This window comes from Anoplopoma fimbria, chromosome 1 (genome assembly GCF_027596085.1).
Source record: "Anoplopoma fimbria isolate UVic2021 breed Golden Eagle Sablefish chromosome 1, Afim_UVic_2022, whole genome shotgun sequence".
NCBI classification, from domain to species: Eukaryota; Metazoa; Chordata; class Actinopteri; order Perciformes; family Anoplopomatidae; genus Anoplopoma; species Anoplopoma fimbria.
In genome coordinates this window covers 10,902,098-10,923,484 of record NC_072449.1, presented here as the reverse complement: position 1 = coordinate 10,923,484, position 21,387 = coordinate 10,902,098, and the positions used below count along the sequence as shown (strand labels likewise).

Genomic DNA, 21,387 nt, shown 5'->3' with positions numbered 1-21,387 from the left:
AGCTTCTGTCGATTTCATAGTTTTCATGGACGTGTCGGTCTGTGAGACAGATGCTCCGCAATGAAATAAATCTGTAAAGCAACAGGAGAGAAATAAACAAAGGGCTACCTAATATTTATATTACTAATTACGGAATTTACAGTCACAAAATTTCAGGAGCAGTTCAAATAAATGTGTGGGTTTCCTCACTGACATAATAAAGAATATTAATAAATACATGTTTCCCCCCCCCCCTTTTTAGAGTAGATTTCTGGAGTAAACCCTCTTTTAAAAGTCAGCTCTGTAATCAGTCTTCAGTGATTTGCTACAAAATGAAATAGAGATGATACACAAGCAACTTTGCAAGTTGAGAGAAAGTTCAAACGGCTGCTTTTTTTGTTGCATTTTTGCAAAAAAAACAAAACATGGAGGTCAACAAGGGGGTATTTATGGACATACAGTAGAAAACTCCAGCAACTGTCTGCATCTCTCTCTATATTGCCGTCATTTTACCAGCTTGTGTTGCATTTCTGACAAAGACCCATATTTGTCGGCTGTGAGAGAGTTAATAAAAAACACTGATGAGAGAGCCGGAGTGGGTGATGATGTCGTTAGTCCGCTTGAGTTCATACCACAGACAGAAGCAACAAACTCATTCGTTTCCAATCAGTCCAGAAGGAGAATCATCAAACAACTCTTCAGTCAGTCACAAAAGAGATAAACCAGTTGTAGTACCATGAAACCAACAGTACAAGTCAGTAATAATTAGATTGACACACGTGTAGGTTACACTCTGCTCTGTGTAGAACTACATCTTTACACCTCTCTCCACCCAAACAACAGGGCAGCAAACTGCAGGAGCCTCAAGTTCTACTTCTACTTTCCCTCGCTGAATTTGGACAAAGTGCCCACTGTTTGATAGAGAAAGGCATGATGGGACAGAGAGAAGGGATGGGACCATAAAGCCTCGAGGGAAAGGGGGTCACATTGAGGAGGAGAGTGGGGGAGTCAGGACTTGATACAGTAGAGAAGGAGGAGGAGGAAGGGGATGAACTGGGGAGGTGTCTGGTCTGGACCCGGCTGCTCTAATTGGATTTTGGGGTGCTCTGCTCTGCTCGGCAAAGAGATTTAGTGATGGGGGGGGGGTACCCTGTTCCCATTCTGGTGGGAGTCTGTGTGTCAGGGGAGCTTAGAGGAAGTTGTGCTTGAGGATAAAAGTTCTGTTTGTTTTGTTTCCCCAGCAGAGACCGGAGGGTGATGTTTAGATTTCTGCTTTAAACCCCCGTACCTGACCGCCATGCTTATCAGGGCATTGTGGCTGTCCAAGGGGTCTGTTGCAATGCAGCGGAGTGTGGGAATGTGAGTTTATAAGTGAGCAAGAAAGCCTGAAAAGAGACCGTATAAATGTGTGAATGCATATCTGATGTGTTTTATCAATTCAAAGCAGTTGAGATTCGGCTACACACAAACATCCTTTTAGTGTTTTTACATCTGCGGAGGAGGGGTTTCTTGTCAAACTGAGTAGATTTGAGGGAGAAAGTGAAGAGTTAAAGTCACTGCAGGTAGGAAACTGCCCATGTCCAGAGTTTTGCAGGTGCAGTTGCATAATATTTTAAGGATTGAGAGATGTTGACCAAACCTTTTGATTTCATTATCTAAGCTGTGAATCAGTTTGACAGGATAGTTTTTTCTGGAGAAGAACCGAGGGGCCTCCACTGAACTACGGCCGACTACACCAGTGAATTCAGTGTTATGATGGGTGAGTCCTGACTCTCAACAAAAGCTAGAAACTCTTCACTGTTCCAGTAGACAGCACAATGTTTGTTTCTCATTTTCCTTCTTCCTGCGCTTCAGAACAGGTTCGTCTTGATGGCCGGGTTGGGTTTTCTGTGGAAGGAGGACAGGACTCCGGCAAAGGGCCCGGTCATACTGTCCGCCGGCTGCCAGGCCTTCAGAATCTCCTGAGTCTGGGCAGCCGGCTGGGCCACGGCCGGGTTGGACGGCCCCAGGCTGGACCAGCTGGGCGGCTTCAGCCCCTGGAGGACCGGAGAGGTGGAGGTGTTGATATAGCCGTTGTTGGCAGGAGCCGGGCTGGGACTCAGGCTGGCGGGGCTGCCCAGGTTTCCGTTGGCCGAGCCGGGCAGGGAGGCCGTGCTGTCAGGCGTGGGGCTGCAGGTGGACTCTTTGGACTCATCGTCATCGGATGAAGACCTCAGCTCTCCACCCTTCTTCCCTCCAGAGCTGCCGCTGGAGCTGCTGCCCGTGGTGCCACCAGAGTTGTTGACTTTGGCATTGGCTGCACGCTCCTGCTTGCGAAATTTGGCACGCCTGTTCTGAAACCACACCTGTTAAACACAGACAAAGGTACATTTAATATGTGAGTAAAGACATGGCATGGGAGACAGATGTCAGATAACAACCATAATGTCAGACAGAAGTAGATTGGCTAAGGTTTTATTATGCTGAAGGTGCGTTTGGTTTGTTCTACCTGAGACTATATTCAGGTATTATAAAGGAGCATTTTTTTTTTTTTTTAAAAGTTTGTCCCTCTCACCTGTACACGAGCCTCGGTCAGGTCTATTTTCAGCGCCAGCTCCTCGCGGGTGTAGATGTCCGGATAGTGCGTCTCTGCAAAGACCCGCTCCAGCTCCTTCAGCTGGGAGCTGGTGAAGGTGGTCCGGATGCGCCGCTGCTTCCTCTTCTCGTTCAGGCCGGAGGGGTCCGAGAAGAACTTGTAAGGGACTGTGGGGGGGGGGGATATATGTTTTAGTGGTCGAAAAGCAACATTTAAAAATGGACAGACTGAAACTTTAAAACAGCAGAGGCTCCGGAGTAAAATGACGCGGAGAGGCCGTGCGTAAATGAAGCAGGACCCTCCTTAAATCGGGTTAAAAAAAAAAAAAAAATGTAGACGACGTAATCAGGAAATCTGTCATAATGAACGTTTTTTTCGTTAATCCTCAACAGACAGTATTTGTACAGTAGGTCTACTTACTGGCTTGTGGAGGCGAATTTATTTATTGATACATTGATTGCATTGTGTTCTTTTTTTTTTTTTTTTGCTTCACAATGCTGTTTAATACATAAGCCAACATTTTTCACTTTTGTTTCTATTTTGCCTTAAACTTTTTTCGAGAGTTTTGCGCCTCGTAATAGGCCTAAAACTAATTAGACTGTTTATTTATTATGATATAAATATGTTAATATTATTATTTATTTTTGTATGGAATGTATAAAATGTTTTACCTCAATCAGTATAAATACGTGGTCGGTTTGCAACTAAAATGTGTTGGTTATTTTGCAGGGACGGCTTATAGAAACGTCACAACAGGCTTTATAAAGCGGCGTCAATCCTGTCAAAATCGAAACTGAATCAGAAAGCAACTTAAGTGCTTTAAGAAAATTAAAGGACAACATAGATATTGAGTTTTAAATCGTATGTCAATTTATGAATTGTACACAATTAGCCTATATGGTTGCAGGCAAATGAATAATTGCACAACCAAACGATGTGTCTGTTAGGCCGGCCTATTGCCAACAGGTGTATGTGTGTGGGATTCTTCAAGGTTGATTTCGGTTTTTTTAAATTATGTATTTATTCTATTTTTTATTAAAACTATTATTATAATTATAATTATTCAGGCCATTGCAGATTTACGTGTATTATAAAAGCTATTGTCTTATTAGTATTAGAAATACAATGTTTTCCCTTTTTAAAAATCCCTTGTCATCATTAAAACACATTACCTGTAAATCATTACTTTGATATAGCATGCACGTGTCTTTTTTTTGCAGTGATTTCATTCTAAATCAGGATTAAAGTTAATATAAAATACATGTTAAACCATTTAGGCCTTAAACTGTTGGTGTTTAAGTCATCAATAACGAAATATATAAAGTTGACAATTAGATATTTTCCTTTTTCTCTTGTTTTTGAAATATCGAAAAACCGTGTGTGTCAAGCCAGAGAAAATGATGAGTCGACTAAATATTGGCTTAAAGCTCCTATAGCCTTTTTGTAAACGTTTTTAAACAAACACTATTTTGTCAACTATAACGAACAACATCTTTCTGTCCCCGCAGACCTGAGGACGCATAAAATCGGCCCTGTGTACCTGAGGAGTACGGTGTGGGCTGGTGCTCTCGCAGGGCTCCGAGGGTGCAGCTGGCCGTGCTGAGCGGGGTGCAGCCCGGGTTGGAGAAGGGTCCGCTCCGGATCGGGTTGTACTGGAAGGAGCTGGCCTGGCTGCAGGAGCTGAAGTCCGCGTAGGCCGACGCTTCCATGGCCGCCATGCAGGAGTCATAGGAGTTCAGGTAGGAGTAATCCATTTTATACATGGAGATGAGCCGGTGCGGACACCGGTCTGCAAGCAAAACGGCCGAACTCTGAGCGGAGAGCTTCTGGTGGTGCCTTTTTATTTCAGGAGATAAGAGAGACTATGTTTTAAACCAGTGTTCCCAGTATCTCCCAGGACTGCTGGTTCGTCTCTTCAAAAAAAAAACTTTTTATATCTCACTGTCACGCGGCTGTTTTTTTTTTTTTGTTCTTGTTTCTTTGTAAATAATCCAGATGTTTTCCCCCTTTTTTTGTTCTCTACAGCTTTTTTTTTTGTTGTTGTTCACTGTCCTCCTTCACTTTCTCCTGCTCCTTTGTGGGTTCTCCTCTTCCCCTGGACTGCAGCTCGCTCTCTGCTCTCGCGCTCCGTTTATGACAGTGCGCTGCGGCTCGCGCGGTGTTTATAATAAACTTGGCAGAACGCGAGACAATAGCGAGGCGGTGGTCTAGTTTCCATGACAATGCCACCAGTGAGCGAGCCTGGACACGGACCCCCCCCCCCACAGCCGCCCCTCCCACCCGCTCGCTGCACCGCCCACGCGCTCCGGAACATCGCGAGCTCGCAGGTGTCAGCAGAGTTAAATCATCTAGAAAAGAAAACAACGGTTTCTTCATTAAAACAGGTCAAATGTTGCTGCTTCCTTTATCGGACGGTGTTTCTAATGCTGGTGAGTCAAGTTTTCTCAGCGCACAAAACCAAAACCAGCCTTCAATTTCTTCCCATTTTCTTTTAAATAAAGCTATAATAATAATAATAATAAAGTTTTTTTTAATAGTTAACTCTTGAAGAAATGTAGGCTGAGGAGCAATTTTCAGCCAAGACCGACACTTCTATACTTATTGCTGAAATTAGCCTAAACCAGGTGAACGTTTTCCCCTCTTTTCACAGCATAGTTCAGAAACGCTCGAGCGATAATTCAGCCGGAGAAGCAGCACAGCCTCTGAGAGGGCTCGTGCACCAGTCTGTGCAATAGTTCCTTTAGCATGCAGGCAGAAGACTGACTGACTGGGACATTTAGGGATGGAATAGCAGAATATGAATGTAGTGTTTGGTAAAATATCACAAGACAGGCCTATGAACTGAATATAAATGAGCAGTATTTGCTCTGGGAATGAATTCTGTCCGATATTGGACGCATTTTCAAAATAATCTCACACTCACGAAAAAGACCTCATTTCACCGTTCTGGGAGAGTTTGATATCTGAATATTTTTGAGATACGATTAGTTTATGTCTAAACAGTGCAATTAATATCATATTTGCATGAGACTAAAATGCATCTTATGAGCAGGTGCAGGTTGAGCCCCCCCCCCCCAAAAGAAAATGCTCCGTAGCCGGTCAATGTAGTTTCACTGGCCCCGTACAACTACAGCTCAGCCGCAGAAGTCTTTATGTGGTGGAAAACGTCCAGATGTGACGGTGATTGGTGAGATTAAAAGCTTTGATTTGATTCCGATCACTTTTACGGAGATGTCACCAGAGTGCGCGTCACTTTGACGTATAGGACTAGAGAGGGAATCGGCTGCGGAGACGACTGAGCACCGCGACAGGCTAACCATAAACGCATTGACGCGCCAGAAATTGGTTTAAGTTTATTGTTCGGTGTCATACAATGTGATAAGTCATATCCCACACGGCCCCACATCTCACACACACACACATCACACACACACACACACACACACACACACACACACACACACACACACACACGCACGCGCGCATGCACACAGAAAGGACTTGAAACCGGGATGCTGTGCAGGCAGGAAAGGCGCGCGCTCCAATGCTGGTTTTTTTTTTTTTTTTTTTTTTATTTTTTTTTTTTATAAATCTGCACGGCTGCTTTTCAGGCTCCGTTCATTAAATTTAAAAGGCGTTTTATTTGTGGATACATTTCACCAAATAATAGAAACCACAAACCAAAATTACATTTTACGTGCACGCGAGAAATTAATTAAGTTTGGTTTGTGTGCGCGCGCGCGCTTAATAGTGCGCGCTCTTATCTCTCTGCTTGACCAGAGGCTACACGATGCTCCTTGATGTCATTAACCCGGCAGACACGCGTGCGCATGCGTGTTTTTGCATCGCTGTATTCTCGCTTAAACTACAAATACTTATAAATAATAAGGTTTGTTTAAAGCGTCCATTGTGTGGCTGGTGGGAGAGAGCTCGTGGGTGTTTGGGGCGGGGCGGCACGCGGAGCTCCTGTTGATACAGTCGCAGTGCTGATTGGACGTCACTCACGTCTGAGGCTGATCAAGGCCACGAGACAAGAGGAAGCATCTCCCAGTCTTCTCTAGTAATGTCTGAATGTCACGAGATGCATTAATAATACAACACAACATTTACTGGAGTGTTAGTTGTGTTATGTCTTGTTCTTGTTCTACAGTTATAAACTTCTGATTCTGCTCGAATGTGTATAGTCACAGTGTTTCAAATTATATATATATATATAATATTATATCTAAGAATTATTTATGCAGAAATAGCAACCCGAATTCTATGCCCAAATTTAGAAACAAATCGTTCTGCAAAGATCTTCTGATTTTGTGCACCTGCCTCTCTAGAGAAAACGACAGTAGGCCTCGATGCTTTAGACCCAACGTGCTAAATTGCATAGCATACGTATAGTATAGTAAGTATAGGCCTAAATACAACAGACTCAACTCGCTTTTAGTTGTTTTTGTGTCATGTGCACACCAGTGACCAGCCCACGTGGATTTATGAGACACCAAAATACCGTTGCATTTTAAAAAAAATGATAAGTTTCCCTTCCTAAACATTTGAACTCAAATAAAATAAGACTACACTGCAACACCGATACAGAGTTATGTGCGATCCCTATAAGCCACTTGAATAAATATACATTCCATAAGCCTGATGATTTAACCAATCAGCTCCCACGTCTGGTGGGTTCAAAGGTGAGTTTACCAAGAAACTTAAACAGTTTCAAAGTTAAACTCTCCAAGCTGTTTCTCCCTCCCCAAAAAAAAAAAAAAAAAAAAAAAAAAAGAAAAAAGAGCAGCCATGAGCGACCCTAGCTCTCCTGCATTTAGGCATTTCAACTTTAATCCCTTCAAAGAAGGGACCGGTCTCTTCCAGGCCACTAATCCGCCCTATAGTGCTGGAGCTCAGGGGGAGACCTCTCCTCTGCGGAGGCTTTAACGTTGGACTTTTACATTCATGGGGCGATTTGACGGAAACAGTTGCGGCGATCTTTGCAATTCATGACGTCTGAGTCAACAGAGTTGGACACAATGGTCCCCGAGAGGCTCCTGAGGGCCCCTGAGAGGAGGAACCCCGACTATAGGGATTATGGGCCCATGGAGGACTTGGCTTATTAGGGGGGAAATCTTATGGACGCACTTAACATAGGCTGTCCGTTTCTAACCGAAGTTATGATTGAGTTCACATTAAAGGATCAGCTCACCTTTTTACAGTGACCAGTGTGTGTCCTTGATTTCAAAACATGATCCAATATTAAAACATTTGGTTGTAATAGCAGGAGCGATTAAGACCATTAAGCAATTAACCACAAGTTCATATGTGGGAATAATGAAGCAAAATATAGATCTATCAGTATGAAGACTATATATTATTATTATAATAGTATAACAATTTATATAAAAAATCGTATTTTTCTTTGATTTGTCGTTATGTTTCCCTTGATTATTGGCTCTCTGTTCAACGTCATGTTGTTTAACGATCCTGATGCATCATAAATACCTATATGGTGGAAAAGCCTGACCTAAACATTTTAGCTGAGAGACACTCTTTGTGGTTGCAAAATGTATTATTAAAAAAAAGAAAAAGAAATCAGCACTATATATCGTATATTCACACCCCATAATTGTCCTGACTGTCCTAGTTTATTTCAAGGGGCACGATCTGTAGGAAAACCTTAATTAAATTCCCAACATTTGCTCCCTCTCTTCTCCCTGTAATTGTTCGTGATGGTCTCCCACCCCTAAGAGACGCCGACTGGAGATCTGCGGGGCTGCATGCAGATTGGCCCTGTATCGACGCCAGCGGTGGGGCAGCTTCTGTGTGTCGGGGCGGTGTGGGTGGAAAGAGACTGGTCTCCGTGATGGATGGCTAGATGGTCTTGATGGAGAGATGGAGAGGTGTATGGATAGAGACAGGGGATAAGGGATGAGTGAAAGATGGGACAGCGGCGACACTATGGTGCAAAGAAAAGCCACGCGGGAGGCCCCAGTCCGGTATCTGTCCCGTGACACGCGGTGGTGAAGCTGTCAGTCAGAGACAGAGAGAGTCTGTCAGCTCCATCCATCATGGACGCTCAAAGAAGAACATGTGCCCAAAGACGTGTTCCTTGCTTCTGTAAACCAAGACAGCTTTTAAACCCTCCCCTTTAGTCGAGACGCGTCATTTATCCCTCTGTTCATTGACTTTATTATATTTAGATTATATGTGAAGTCGGTGGCACTGGTCCGATCACGTAAACATAGGGGCAAATTTAATTTACATTCCATAATATGAACAAACATCTGATGGTTGCTGCTGCAATAATATGCAACAAGGGGATCCCCCCCCCAAAAAAAAAGAAAGAAAGGAAAGGTACAGTGACCTAGTGTTGATTGTTTTGGTGAATTAACAGCTGCTTGATTCCTTCTGAGATTACATTTAAGTTAATGTGATAATGCTTTATTATTAAAAAAAAAAACATTAAAACAGCTGCCATCATTTTAACAAATATCCACATTTCTGTGTTTTAAAACAACGTTAAAAGTCGTCGTAATCAGTTGTGGTGTGGGCTTAAGTTATCAAAACATTTAAATCAAATTTTAAAGTAGCTTATGCTGTCAGTTATTTTTTAAAATTTTATGACCCTCATTTATTTAGCTTTTGTGCCGAATTATTAAACCTATAACTAATCACGATGATGATAGTTTGAATAGAATAAGAGTCTGTTTTCGTTGCACCTAAATAGTGATCACTACATTTCCACCTGTATCTATTTTGCTTTTGTGCAAAATAAACAACTGATTATCTCTCTCTAACTGACGCACACAAACACACACCTGGTAAAACAATTTTGACGCATAATCTAAGATATTTGCAAAGACGAATTATTCTATAATTTAATTATAAGCACCATACTTCTTCTTTTTTGTTGTTGTTGTTGTTGCTACAACTTCATCCTTCCCTCTGCTGACTAAAAGCCCAGCAGGCCGGTGCACACAGCCGAGCAGCTGGCTCTCCACCTGCAGTGTCACTCAAATGTGTCGTGTCATCGCCCCTCTTAACTTCCTCTTTCTCTCGGAGGTGAATTTGATTGCGCATAAAATAAAATCTAAAAAAAAAAAAAAAAAAAAAAAACGAGCAGAGGCTGCCGTTAACATCGGCCTGCGTCTGTCCAGCAGCAGAGGCTGGCGGTGCATTTGATTTGCCCGGTGATGGATGAGAGACGGTGAGGGAGGGAGGGAGGGAGGGGCCTGGGCGGTGGGCTCAGCGGCCGGGGGTCCCGTCGGTGTGCCTGTCCCCGCATTTCAATCCCCCAATTACCGGAATGTACCGTGACGCTCCGGCTCGAGACGACGGCGCGCATCTAACCGGGTTAGAGACCGGAGCGACAGCACCCAGCGTAGGAGCTACATTCAACTCCTCACTCAGGTAGTGCTGAGACACAGAATCACAAGCAGTGTGGGCCCGAAGCCTTCTCCACAGAAAGAACATTAAATAAAACATTGATACAAATATTGGCAAAAGCCAGGAAATATTTTCTTACCTTTTTATCATATTGTTTTTTCAGTCTAGGCCCCAATGTGCCCTATATGTGGGTCATAGGTGTAATCTGGGCCAAAGGGCATCAAATATAAGTTGTTAAAAGCTCTTTTAATGCATATCCTAAATAATAAAAACAGCCTAAAATGGCACAGAGGAATCCCCAAAACCATCAGAATGAAATTACTCTTTTAGGATGTAAAATCTCATCATATTGTACCAATATTTCATGTTCAAAATATCATCATTGGGACCAATAAAAGCGTCCATTGATGAGCCACTGTGGCCGAATACTCCAATGAGTTTAGCTCGAGTCAACATGGACCAAAAGTCAGTCAAAGAGCCACTATAGTTATTAATGAGACAGGAATAACTGTCCAGCACAAAGGCTCATCAGGCTGGTGTTTTTTGTCAATTTGCCACAAAATGTGCCCATTAATTTTAACCCATCAAATTACACTCACACTAATTTAAATCCACTCTAACATCAATTCAACATGCACGCGTCAGCCGGAATATGACGCAGAGCAGCTGCGGTTATTCACATGCTGCGTACATCTCTCCACTGCGGCACCAGACCGGTATTATCCTAATGGATAACGGCATGTTACTTAAAAAAGAAGCTTTTTAGGATAAAAAAAACAAAACAAAACAAAAAAAAACACGTCCCGGGAGACCACGGTACACACACACACACACACACACACACACACACACACACACACACACACACACACACACACACACACACGCACCACAGCTGGAGCGGCGAGGGGATGGCCGCGCGCAGGAGAGCTTCTCCAAACACGCTAATTAGATCTCGAGCTCTGGCCCCGCGCTCTGAAAGCAGCCCAGCGGCGGGGCGCGCGGAGCTGTGGAAAGTTAATTGAATTAAATTCCCTCTAAACTAATTAGGCTGCAATCTGCCACGCGAGCTGTCCCTGAGCAAGGTTCGAATTAGGCGGAATGGATTCTTTCCTTTTCTTTAAAAGAAAGGATGGCAGACTGGTGTGTTTTTTTTTAGGTGGGGTCCTTTTATTTGTCTTTTATGCTAATTTTCCCAGGGGGACTGTCACGTGATGGCCTCGCGGTAACCGGACGGCATCCGGTGTGTGTGTGTGTGCAACCCTAAATGTCCGTGTCTCCATCCCCGGACCACAGCATGGCCACCATCAACTCCAGCGTTAGCACAAGAGCCTGGAAGTCTCATTGGAGCAAATTATGGAGCACCAAAATAAAAGCCTCGCGCAGGCTGTGATAACTGCTTTACGGCTGCATTGCACGAGGAGCATCTTTAAAGCTGAGAGGACTGAGGTAATGGAGGTGAAATCGATCGCTTTCCTGGGGGAGCAGAATGAGAGAGGGAGGGAGGGAGGGAGGGATGAGAGGAGTGCGGAGGGACACGGATGAAAATCCCCCGTTAAGAGCAGGGACAGATATGATAATGGGAGAGCCTCTAGTAGTCGTTCATCATTCACCACCTCCACCTGGCTGCTGCACCTCTCCGGGCTGCTGCTGCTGCTGCTGCTGCTGCACAACAACAACAACAACAACAACAACAACAACTGAAATCAAACACACCCAAACTTCTTTACCTATCTTTTTATGAACAGAACAGAGTAGTATTCTTCAAAAGAGCACATGGGCCAGATCTCACACATAAGGCATCATGTGACGCATTCAAACACACACTGGAAACATTATCACAACAGTTAGATTCAAAAGAAATGCCAATGGACATGTTGGTCTCATCTGGATAAACACAGTGCTGTCTGACATCTGGGCTGATTTAACAAAAAAAAGAAGAAAAAGAGCAGTTTGACTCTGCAAAGTCATCATGATTACTCAAGCAGCTCTAGTGCTCTCTACTGCTGTTTGTATTACTCTGATTATTGTTTGCTTTAACTAGATAGTTGACAGAGATGAGATGAGAGGAAATAAGAGGAGAAGGAAGGTGGGGAATGAACTGGAGACGTTGTGGTTCTTGGTCAGCACCTTGAACCCAGAGGCCATCAGGGCGACTGAAATGGTTTTTATAATTTGGTTTATTACAGTTTGCTTAGAGAAATTGCACCACCAACACGCAATATCGACGAAGGCCATGAATTATTACTTCATCTGTGGTCATGTGTTGCTGCTGCTGCTGCTTTGGCCCCGGTGTTTGACCAAGGAGAGACAGTCATAGTGAGGTAACATCAAAGTACTGTAGTCTTGACATTTTCATACAGACGTTTTTGTATCAATGAAAAAATTCTCCCATCTTTTCTCCCATTTCCCTCCTCCCATGTTTTGATTCTTTACCCTCTCCCTCTCTTCTCTGTTTTGCTTCTCTCTTGCACCTTGAACTCTCCTCGGTTTGCATCAGCAGCAGAAGGTGGAGGGACAGAGAGAGAGAGAGAGAGACACAGACAGATGGATGGACAGGCAGAGGAAGAACGAAGGACTGAAAGGATAAGGTGGAGGAGAAAGAGAGAGAAGCTGAGGATGGGGGGGGCGGGTTGAGCAAAATGTATCGAGATAGAGTGAGAGGGAGGTTAGGACGATGGAGGGCCAGGTTCTGTTTCTCCATAATCTAATCAGAGAAATGGCAGCAGTCAGAAATAGCCTGACGGACAGACTAAGAGCCTCTTCTCTCTCCCTCCTCCCCTTATTCTTGTCTTCCTCCTCGGGGAGGGTAAATGGATACACACACACACACACATGGACGCCAGCTTGACTTCCTAAAACCATAAAGTGCAGATGTGTTCGAGGGTTATAAGAGATAGGGGGAAAAGAGCCTTGAGGTATCATAGCAAAACCTGATCTACTGTCCAGATGCAGCCGCTTCAAGAGTCCCACTTTTGAAAACGTCTAATGGTGTGTTGCTCCTTTGATCAGATTCACAAGATGCGGGTAACATTTTCAAAAGTATTTGACAATTTGTTTACAGTGCAAACTACAATTAAAAAGTAGTCTCAGATTCCGAGTGGTTGGTAGACAAATAAGAAAGACTTCTCTTCAGTTCCCAGGAAGTACAACAAATGTTCAGACTACCTTTTGAGGACCAAACCGTGAATGAAATGCACTGTACTGCTGAGGTGAACTGGGTCTAGATAAAAGCCACCATCCATTATTGATTTCCATTATTATAACTATACCAATCATAGAGAATTAATGAAGCACGATTTCTTTTTTGTTGCTTTGAGACAATTGAGTTGTGACTAAAAAGTTTTATTGGAAGAAAACTGGGGTTCAACTGACGATTATTTTCAGTATTGATTCAACTATTATCTTTCTGATTAATCTTTTAGATTCTAAAATATCAGAAAATATTGAAAAAGTACCCATTGCAAGTTGCTGAAGCACAAAACGACATCTTCAAAAAACACAAAGATATTTAATTTATTTTTAAGAGGAAACAAAATTTAAAAAGCTGTAAAACGGCAAATATTTGGATTTTCTTTGCTTGAAAATCAATGATTAATCCATCATCAAAAGTATTGGCTATTCATTTTGTGCTGACTAATTGGCTGTTCGATAATTTCAAACCCTCAGAAAATGATCTCGGTGTTTTCCTGCAAATCAACAGGGAATGACAGCCGTGACTCTGCAGATGTGTGTAAAGCCGGCTGAACGTGTGTGTGCTGTTGGGGGGTCCAGGAGGAGCACAGTAAGAGTGAATGTGTCTTTCTCCTGCATGCTAATTCCTCTTTATAGGGAGGACATTCCCGCAGGGTGTGTGTGTGTGTGTGTGTGTGTGTGAGTTGTGTTCTACATTTCTGTAGCATTTAGCGTGCTGCATTCCCTCCCAGCGTCCGACACAGACCCCCACACAGAGCAGAATTCCAAGGAAATTCCGCTGTCATGTTGTTTCACAAGGTGGACAAGCGTTATTGTTGCAGGATTCCCACCCAGGCACTAGTCAACCTCTCTCACACACACACACACACACACACACACACACACACACACACACACACACACACACACACACACACACACACACACACACACACACACACACACACACACACATCCATCAGGAGTGTCAGGGCGACACAAACGGAACAAAAAACAGGAATTCCCTTTTTGTTGTGATGACTTTATTTACACGGTGGAGGTTGGGATACAAGGATGAAAAATGTTGCTCGATTACATTTGGCGCCTCGTCAACATGCTGTTCAAACATTTATGAAACAACACTTTGAATATCATTTCTAGACATTGCCTGTGCAGACACACACTGTACAGCACCAGAGCACGATGTCGTGACAGACGACACTTTTTTTTTTACATCAACATGCATCAACAGAAACAATTCACAAGGCAGTTTTTATTACCCATCATTCAAATGGGCTGCTATACGTTTGGTATTTCTCCAACTTACACATTCTTTACTAAAATGAAATGATTAAGCAGGTTGTGTTGACTAACATTTATCAGTGCTGGTGGGTAAAATGTGCATTACAGTGAACACACAGGCAACAATCTAAAGGCAATGTCAAACTATCTTTGGTCATATATACTTCAGTCTCCTTCACAGCAAATGGACAAACTCAAAGTGGCTGTTATTTGTCCAGTTTTGGCAACACATTGTCATTCTTAAATCTATATCATATTTTTTATTCCCCCCCCCCCATTTGACTTCCTGTCTCTGCCAAACCATGCAACGTTCATCCTTTTACTGTCATTTCTACCACTGTTCATTGCCATTAACTAAACTACTATATATATATCTTTAATAAATATTAAATAATTTGTCTGTTTTCAGCGTTCTACACAATAAAGTGGACATTAACGTCACCACTATGTCACAGATAAGTTGATCAACAATAAGCTACTACAAACGTAACGATGCAAAGCTTTTTGTTTCAGCTGATACGACTGGCGTCAATCCACTGATGAGATATTTGTTCATGAAGCTGCACCGGTACGCTGAAGCCTCTTTGCTACTTTTACAACCCGCAACACATTTACGTACTTACACCTGAAACTGTATGCACAGCTCATGATATGAGACCCAGCTGATATGAAAGTCTGTTGTAACATAAACGTTAATGGACTTAATATACTGTTTACAGCACACACTGTTGGCAGAGATTGTACTGCATACTGCGGAAAAGTTGGCATGTAATTACTGCATGTGTGTACTGAAACAGAGAGGCAGCGATGATTTTATCAGAGGTACTTTTATTGGTAACATCCATCAAGAACCATCCTTCCTCCTGACACTATGATGATGGTATGGTGTGTGTGATGAAAGTGTAAATGTGTGCATACATATCTGGATAAATCCTCTGTGTTTGAGTTAGTGTTCAGGGCTGAGCGGTGGACGGATGTCTAGTGTTCTTGACGAGCTGTCCTCTCCTACCACCTCAAGGCGCAGACTGGGCGCGCTCCTCTCCTCCGGGTCCTCTGATTGGACGGTCAGACGCAGGGTGCAGCCTTTGGGCAGCAGCTCCTGCTCGTACGCTGCCGCTAACTGGTTGACGACCCGCCGCTCCACCTGAGGGATCAGTGACGAGGTATTAAATGTATTTAAACCAGCGTACTGACTGGTACTGGTTTGATGGTCTCAGATTATGATGCCAAGCATTTCCCTTTAGTTTTTCTAGATTGTATCTGGAATAATTGGTTACTTTATTCATATTATAGTCATAAGTTAATGGTCTATTATTGCTATTCTTGAGCTTTGCTGCTAAAACAACATTATGCTGATGTTGGACATTTTACTGAACATTGTTCTCTGCTGACAGGAGGCACTTCTCTGATTAATTGACTCACCGTTTGGTCCAAAAAATGTCGAAAGAAAAGGGAAAAATGGCCATCACGCTTTCTTAAAGCTCATGTCCTGGCAAACACTCCGACCAGTTATATAACATTTGACTTATGTCATTGTTGAGATATAGGGATGTGGTGGCTCTGCCAATAACGCATATAATCAAATAGGCTTTACACCAAACCAGACCAGTTTAGACATTTTATCTTAAGCACTTATTTGAAAGTGCTCGCTAACATTAAATCTGTCTGTAAACATCTCCCCCTGCTTGCTCTACTGGTCCCCCAGATCTTTATACTATCATTTTAAGCCCTTAAAAACTATGCAGACTGTAGTGGCAGTCAGTGTGTTACACCACCTGCATACCTCATGTTTGATGGAGCGCGCTCCGTAGTGCATGTTATACCCGCCCGCCAGCAGGTCCAGAACCGGGCGCTCCCACTGAAGATTTATGCCGTGGCGCTGCTTGGCCTAATGAAAGGGAAGAGAAGAGGTTAATTGTGTGTGCACTGGTGTTGGCCTTCAGTAGATAAGAGTATCATAAACAGTGAAATCACAAAAGAGTGGATGCTGGAGAGGAGACATACTGTCAAGCAGCATGTCTGCCAGCGCTAATCAACAAGGCCTTAATGCGTTTTAATCAAACACCAGTCAATAGTAGCGATCAGAGCTGCTCATTTAGCTACTGATGTTAACACTCCATTCAATAAATACGGAGCCATGTTTTACTCCAGAGATATAACCACTTATATTACAACAATACAAATACCATATTAAAGGCAATAATGATGGCAATAAACATTTAATTTATTTAATATAAGTGAGTGACAAACAAATGGCTCATGAGGATTCTGTAATAATGAGATTTCTGCTGTGAGCTCCGCTGCCACATTCAGACAGAGACCAGTTATTATGAGACATGAACACTTAAAAAATTAAAGATAACAGAAACAACAACAAATTGATGCACAAGACACACACACACACACACACACACACACACACACACACACACACACACACACACACACACACACACACACACACACACACACACACACACACACACACACACACACACACACAGAAAAGACAAATGCGCAGAGTCATGAGTCGGGTTGCTATGTGCTGCCTGCAGGGTCCATGCTGGCTGTCAGGACAGCAGATGTAATATTAATAATTAAATATTGATGAAGGCTCCACATGTTAAATACTGTAATCACATTATAGTGAGTAGTAGCGCCACATAATATTGATCTGCGTGTGTTCCTGCACGGCTCAGAGGCTGAAGGATGAAGGGGGTGGGGCCTCCAGACAAACCGGATAAATGAAGTACGCTCGTGCGATATGACGAGATTATCGGTCAACACGATATTGGTCGGCCACAATAATGGTCCTCATGTGTCCCTGATAACAGAATGATATTCAATTGAGCAAGGCCTAATATGAATTTTGTGCTTTATTGAGTCCTTCTCTTTTGTTTCTTGCTTTCTAAATGCCTTTTCGCATTGTTGTGGCGTATTATTAAAAAAAAGCAACAACATGCTAGCAAGTTATTAATAATAATAATAATAATTTGAATGTCATCATTATGAATGAAGCTTTAAACTATTAGTAATTACCCTTGGGGGCCTAACTCCAACAGGAAAGATATCTGCTCACTTGAGCAAAAATAAATAATGCAGATGCACCTTTTATGGTGGTTCTTTGGTTTTCAACCAAACCAAAAAAGAGAGCCAGAGAATGTAAACAGAGTAATTTGTAAGCGGTGCAATAAACAAGTCGGGAGTTAAGATGGAAACACCCCAAAAAATCTCCGCTCCAAATACACAATCTAACAGAATAGCAAGTCTGCCCCCGACTCCATCCACAAAGGGGCTTTTACAAAGGCAACAAAATATAAACGTGACAGTCAACGGTTTTGAGATTATGAGAAGGCACTTACTACCAGCCCATTTACCTGATTTACAATTAACTATTTTGTTTTTCATTGTTTCTCTCAAAGCAATATCGTCAGTAGGGGTATTTCAATATCGCCCACCCCTAAAATTTAGGATACTCTGAAGACGGTGAAATGACCTCTCCACACATCGCTACATACCTTCTTGGCCCAGAAGTTGAGCTCCTTGCTGACCAGCTGTAGGAGCTCTGAGTGACAGAACGGCAGGAAGTATACAATCTCATTGATCCGACCCAGGAACTCGTCCCTCCTGTAATGAGCCTGGAGAGGAACCAAAGAATTAACAATGACAAACCGAAGCCTCTCAGGCCAACTACAGTACACCGCTGTGGAGGAACAAATAGTTGAACTGCAACGTTTCTCAGAAATGAAAACGGTTTGTGTGTGTGTGTGTGTGTGTGTGTGTGTGTGTGTGTGTGTGTGTGTGTGTGTGTGTGTGTGTGTGTGTGTGTGTGTGTGTGTGTGTGTTGTGTGTGTGTGTGACTGAATTACCTTCAGGATCGGTCGAATCACTGATTCTTTAAACTGTCGGGAGATTTTGACGTCATCACCTTTCTGTACATCCTCTGGGGGGAAAAAGCAGAACTTAAACATTAATTTCCGTTTTGACTCAACTCACCTGATGGCTCTATGTCTTTACAGTGTTGTGCCAAAGAACTACAGTTTGTGTGAACTTTTTTGGAGTTTCTAAAATATTGATCCAAATAGTTTAGTTTTAGTTATGTGTTGGTGTGCTTCTCTCACCGAGGTTGTCCGCCAGCTTTCTGCGGCTGATCACATCAGCTTCCTCGCGAAGCTGCAGTGCATGCTGGGCGATTTCGTCACTCGCAATGTTAGAGGTCATGATGAAGATGGCGTCTTTACATTCAATGGTCTTCCCCTTGCCGTCTGTGAGGCGACCCTGAAAGGGGAACGGCAGGAACGATAGATCAATTCATTAATGTTACATTTGCAAATGTTTTTTATCGAACAGAAACACAGGATGAGTGTGATATCTGCGCTCATCTGTGTTTCTACCTCGTCAAAGAGCTGCAGCATGATAGTGAGAACATCAGGGTGGGCCTTGTCTACTTCGTCAAACAGAACAACAGCGTTGGGACACGCCTTCAACAGCTTAGTCAGCTGACCCCCTTCCTCATGTCCCACATAACCCGGCGGGGAGCCAATGAACTTCGCCACCTGAGAGATGGTGCATAAAAGGGAGGGAGAGAGGGTGCACAGAAATAAGTTTAACAATTTAACAGAAATAGTACATTTGCCAGGATCAAAAAGTAACCACTGGATAAAAATACTGAGGGTGAAATGATTAGATGTGGTTCATCAGCATCGTAACCCTCATCATAACTCTGATCCACTGATTAAATATATTCATCATCAAAGCTTCACGAAATAGGGCAAAAAACAATATTAATTTGGGTTTATGTGTCCCCTATCAGTACATAAACATAATTAATCCAATGCGTCAGTACCATTCATCTGTAAATGAACCTCTCCCAGAACAACATATTCCACACAGTATGTGTGATTCAGTCATTAGAAAATATCAAAACACTTTGGCTACTTCCTGTCTTCACACCCGTGTATTTGGAGAAGCTAAAGAGTCTCACCTCATGTTTTTCCTGGAACTCGGACATGTCCATACGGATGAAACCCTGCAATCACACGACGGGTTAACCACAACAAGCTGCCGTATCAGTGCGTATCACTGCGTTGAGCATGTGCTATTAATAGTTTCCATGGTAACCAACACAAATTGAATTCTATGTCATTTCTTCAAGGTGGGAAGAACCGCTAGAATTAAATTACTGTGTTTTATATCTTTGAGAAGAGCTGTTTTTTTCCCCCACCTATTGACACTGATTTCTAATTCCTCTTTGTCGCCTCCAATCAATCTTTTTTTACATCATCACAAAAAAAAAAACTTCCACAGCTTCAGGACATCTGTGTGTGTGTGTGTGTGTGTGTGTGTGTGTGTGTGTGTGTGTGTGTGTGTGTGTGTGTGTGTGTGTGTGTGTGTGTGTGTGTGTGTGTGTGTGTGTGTGTGTGTGTGTGTGTGTGTGTGTGTGTGTGTGTGTGTGATGCTTCATAACATACCTTCTTGATGTCCTTGTGCATGTAGCGAGCCACCTGTTTGGCCAACTCTGTCTTTCCTGTGTCACCAGAAAATTATTTCATTAATTATTTCGCTTCAAATAGGAACAACCCTGCCTCCATTTAAATATATATATTTATATATATTTAAAAATCAGTCACTGCTTTTTCGGAATATATCAGTATGCAGAGATTTTAGGAAAACAAGCTTCTTCATTTCAGACAGGAAGACGAACTCTCTCTCGTTTTCTAAGTGCTGGCCTAAATCCCAGCGTCTCCCCCTACAAAGCCTTCAATCATCTCCTGCTCTCCAGAAGCACACATTATGTTTGTAGCTAAAATATTCTGCATATAAATGCTCATATGCGATATTGATGTCTTGTGTTTGGTGTTTGGTGATGTGTGTGTGTGTGTGGTGTGTGTGTGTGTGTGTGTGTGTGTGTGTGTGTGTGTGTGTGTGTGTGTGTGTGTGTGTGTGTGTGTGTGTGTGTGTGTCTCTCTTGTTGCTGTGTTTAATATTGATGTCTCATGGCTACTGTTTGTCGCTGAAGGCAACAGAGAATATGAACACCGTCTCTCCTTCATCCATCTCTCTGGCCTGTCATCTCACCATCTCCCTCTTTTTTTAGCCATCTATCCGGCCCTTAATATCCCCCCCGTCTCCCTCTTTCCCTCACTAACACACAAACACTCACACTTCTTCATCTTGCAGCTGTTTGAGAAGCTTTTCTTACAACAATGCACACTTTCCCTCTTTTAAAAAGACTGAAAACAATTCACTTTTTTTGAGAAAGAGGAGTGCCAGTGTGGATCTGTTGTAGCAGAAAAGTCCAGACAGAATTTAGACAGTCTCAATTCATCCCCACCAACCCCCAGTGGATATCTTTAATTGAAACCCGCCATAGTGTTGGTCTGAGATTTGTTCCCTCTCAACGCCGTGCGCCAGCAAAAGGTTTCCTCCAGTGTTTTAAAGTGCAATCAGCTGTTTTTGACAGCTAGTGCACACAGAGTTCTATGAGCTGCAATAAACTATGGATAAGAAATGGATTTTTCTTTATAAAGCCAATACTGATCAATTAAAAAAATGATAGCTTTGACTTTGATTGGTCCTGAGATACACACACACACACACACACACACACACACACACACACACACACACACACACACACACACACACACACACACACACACACACACACACACACACAACTTAGTTCTAAACTTCTTTGCATATTGATCTGCTTTTATAAATGTGTGATTTTTTTTTTTTTTTTTTTTTTTTACTTTGTATCATCTTAAGTAGACTTGACATGCTGTTCACCTACTGTTTGTCAATGAACATCTTTATAGATTTTGTGTGTTGTGTATCACTGTGTGTTCATTTACACACTAGTGCTTATACTAAACACCAGATACTAGCCTGGTTCATGACCTCAGAATTGCCACCCACACCACAATCTCTGTCAGTGAATTTCAGATGGTCTGTAGTTTCCCTGGTTGGAAATTGATGGATGA

General features: G+C 42.7%; 2 protein-coding genes across 2 annotated transcripts in view; both read right to left on the bottom strand.

The window, feature by feature from the left end:
* Positions 1 to 1,829: 1,829 nt before the first annotated feature.
* On the bottom strand, positions 1,830 to 4,317 carry phox2a (paired like homeobox 2A). Its single transcript, XM_054604501.1, has 3 exons — positions 4,095 to 4,317; positions 2,534 to 2,721; positions 1,830 to 2,324 (listed from the first exon to the last, which is right to left on the bottom strand). The coding sequence occupies exons 1-3, from the start codon at positions 4,315 to 4,317 to the stop codon at positions 1,830 to 1,832; spliced, it is 906 nt and encodes a 301-aa protein (XP_054460476.1).
* A 9,819-nt stretch (positions 4,318 to 14,136) lies between these two features.
* Positions 14,137 to 21,387, bottom strand: part of clpb (ClpB family mitochondrial disaggregase) — a 33,340-nt gene continuing 26,089 nt past the window's right edge. The window contains exons 9-16 of the mRNA XM_054596775.1: positions 19,873 to 19,928; positions 19,386 to 19,430; positions 18,796 to 18,957; positions 18,523 to 18,679; positions 18,271 to 18,344; positions 17,920 to 18,039; positions 16,185 to 16,289; positions 14,137 to 15,545 (exon numbers count right to left, since the gene is read on the bottom strand). Of these exons, the coding sequence (XP_054452750.1) occupies positions 15,348 to 15,545; positions 16,185 to 16,289; positions 17,920 to 18,039; positions 18,271 to 18,344; positions 18,523 to 18,679; positions 18,796 to 18,957; positions 19,386 to 19,430; positions 19,873 to 19,928 (917 nt within the window). The 3' untranslated portion in view covers positions 14,137 to 15,347. The remainder of the gene's footprint in view (positions 15,546 to 16,184; positions 16,290 to 17,919; positions 18,040 to 18,270; positions 18,345 to 18,522; positions 18,680 to 18,795; positions 18,958 to 19,385; positions 19,431 to 19,872; positions 19,929 to 21,387) is intronic.

What these genes read in the sequence shown, in the direction of transcription:
- phox2a (XM_054604501.1), bottom strand. Translation starts at nt 4,317, where the DNA reads ATGTATAAAATGGATTACTCCTACCTGAACTCCTATGACTCCTGCATG. An exon ending in GCCCACACCGTACTCCTCAG is followed by an intron (nt 2,722 to 4,094) that starts GTACACAGGGCC and finishes CCCCCCCCACAG; the next exon opens with TCCCTTACAAGTTCTTCTCG. An exon ending in TGACCGAGGCTCGTGTACAG is followed by an intron (nt 2,325 to 2,533) that starts GTGAGAGGGACA and finishes TGTGTTTAACAG; the next exon opens with GTGTGGTTTCAGAACAGGCG.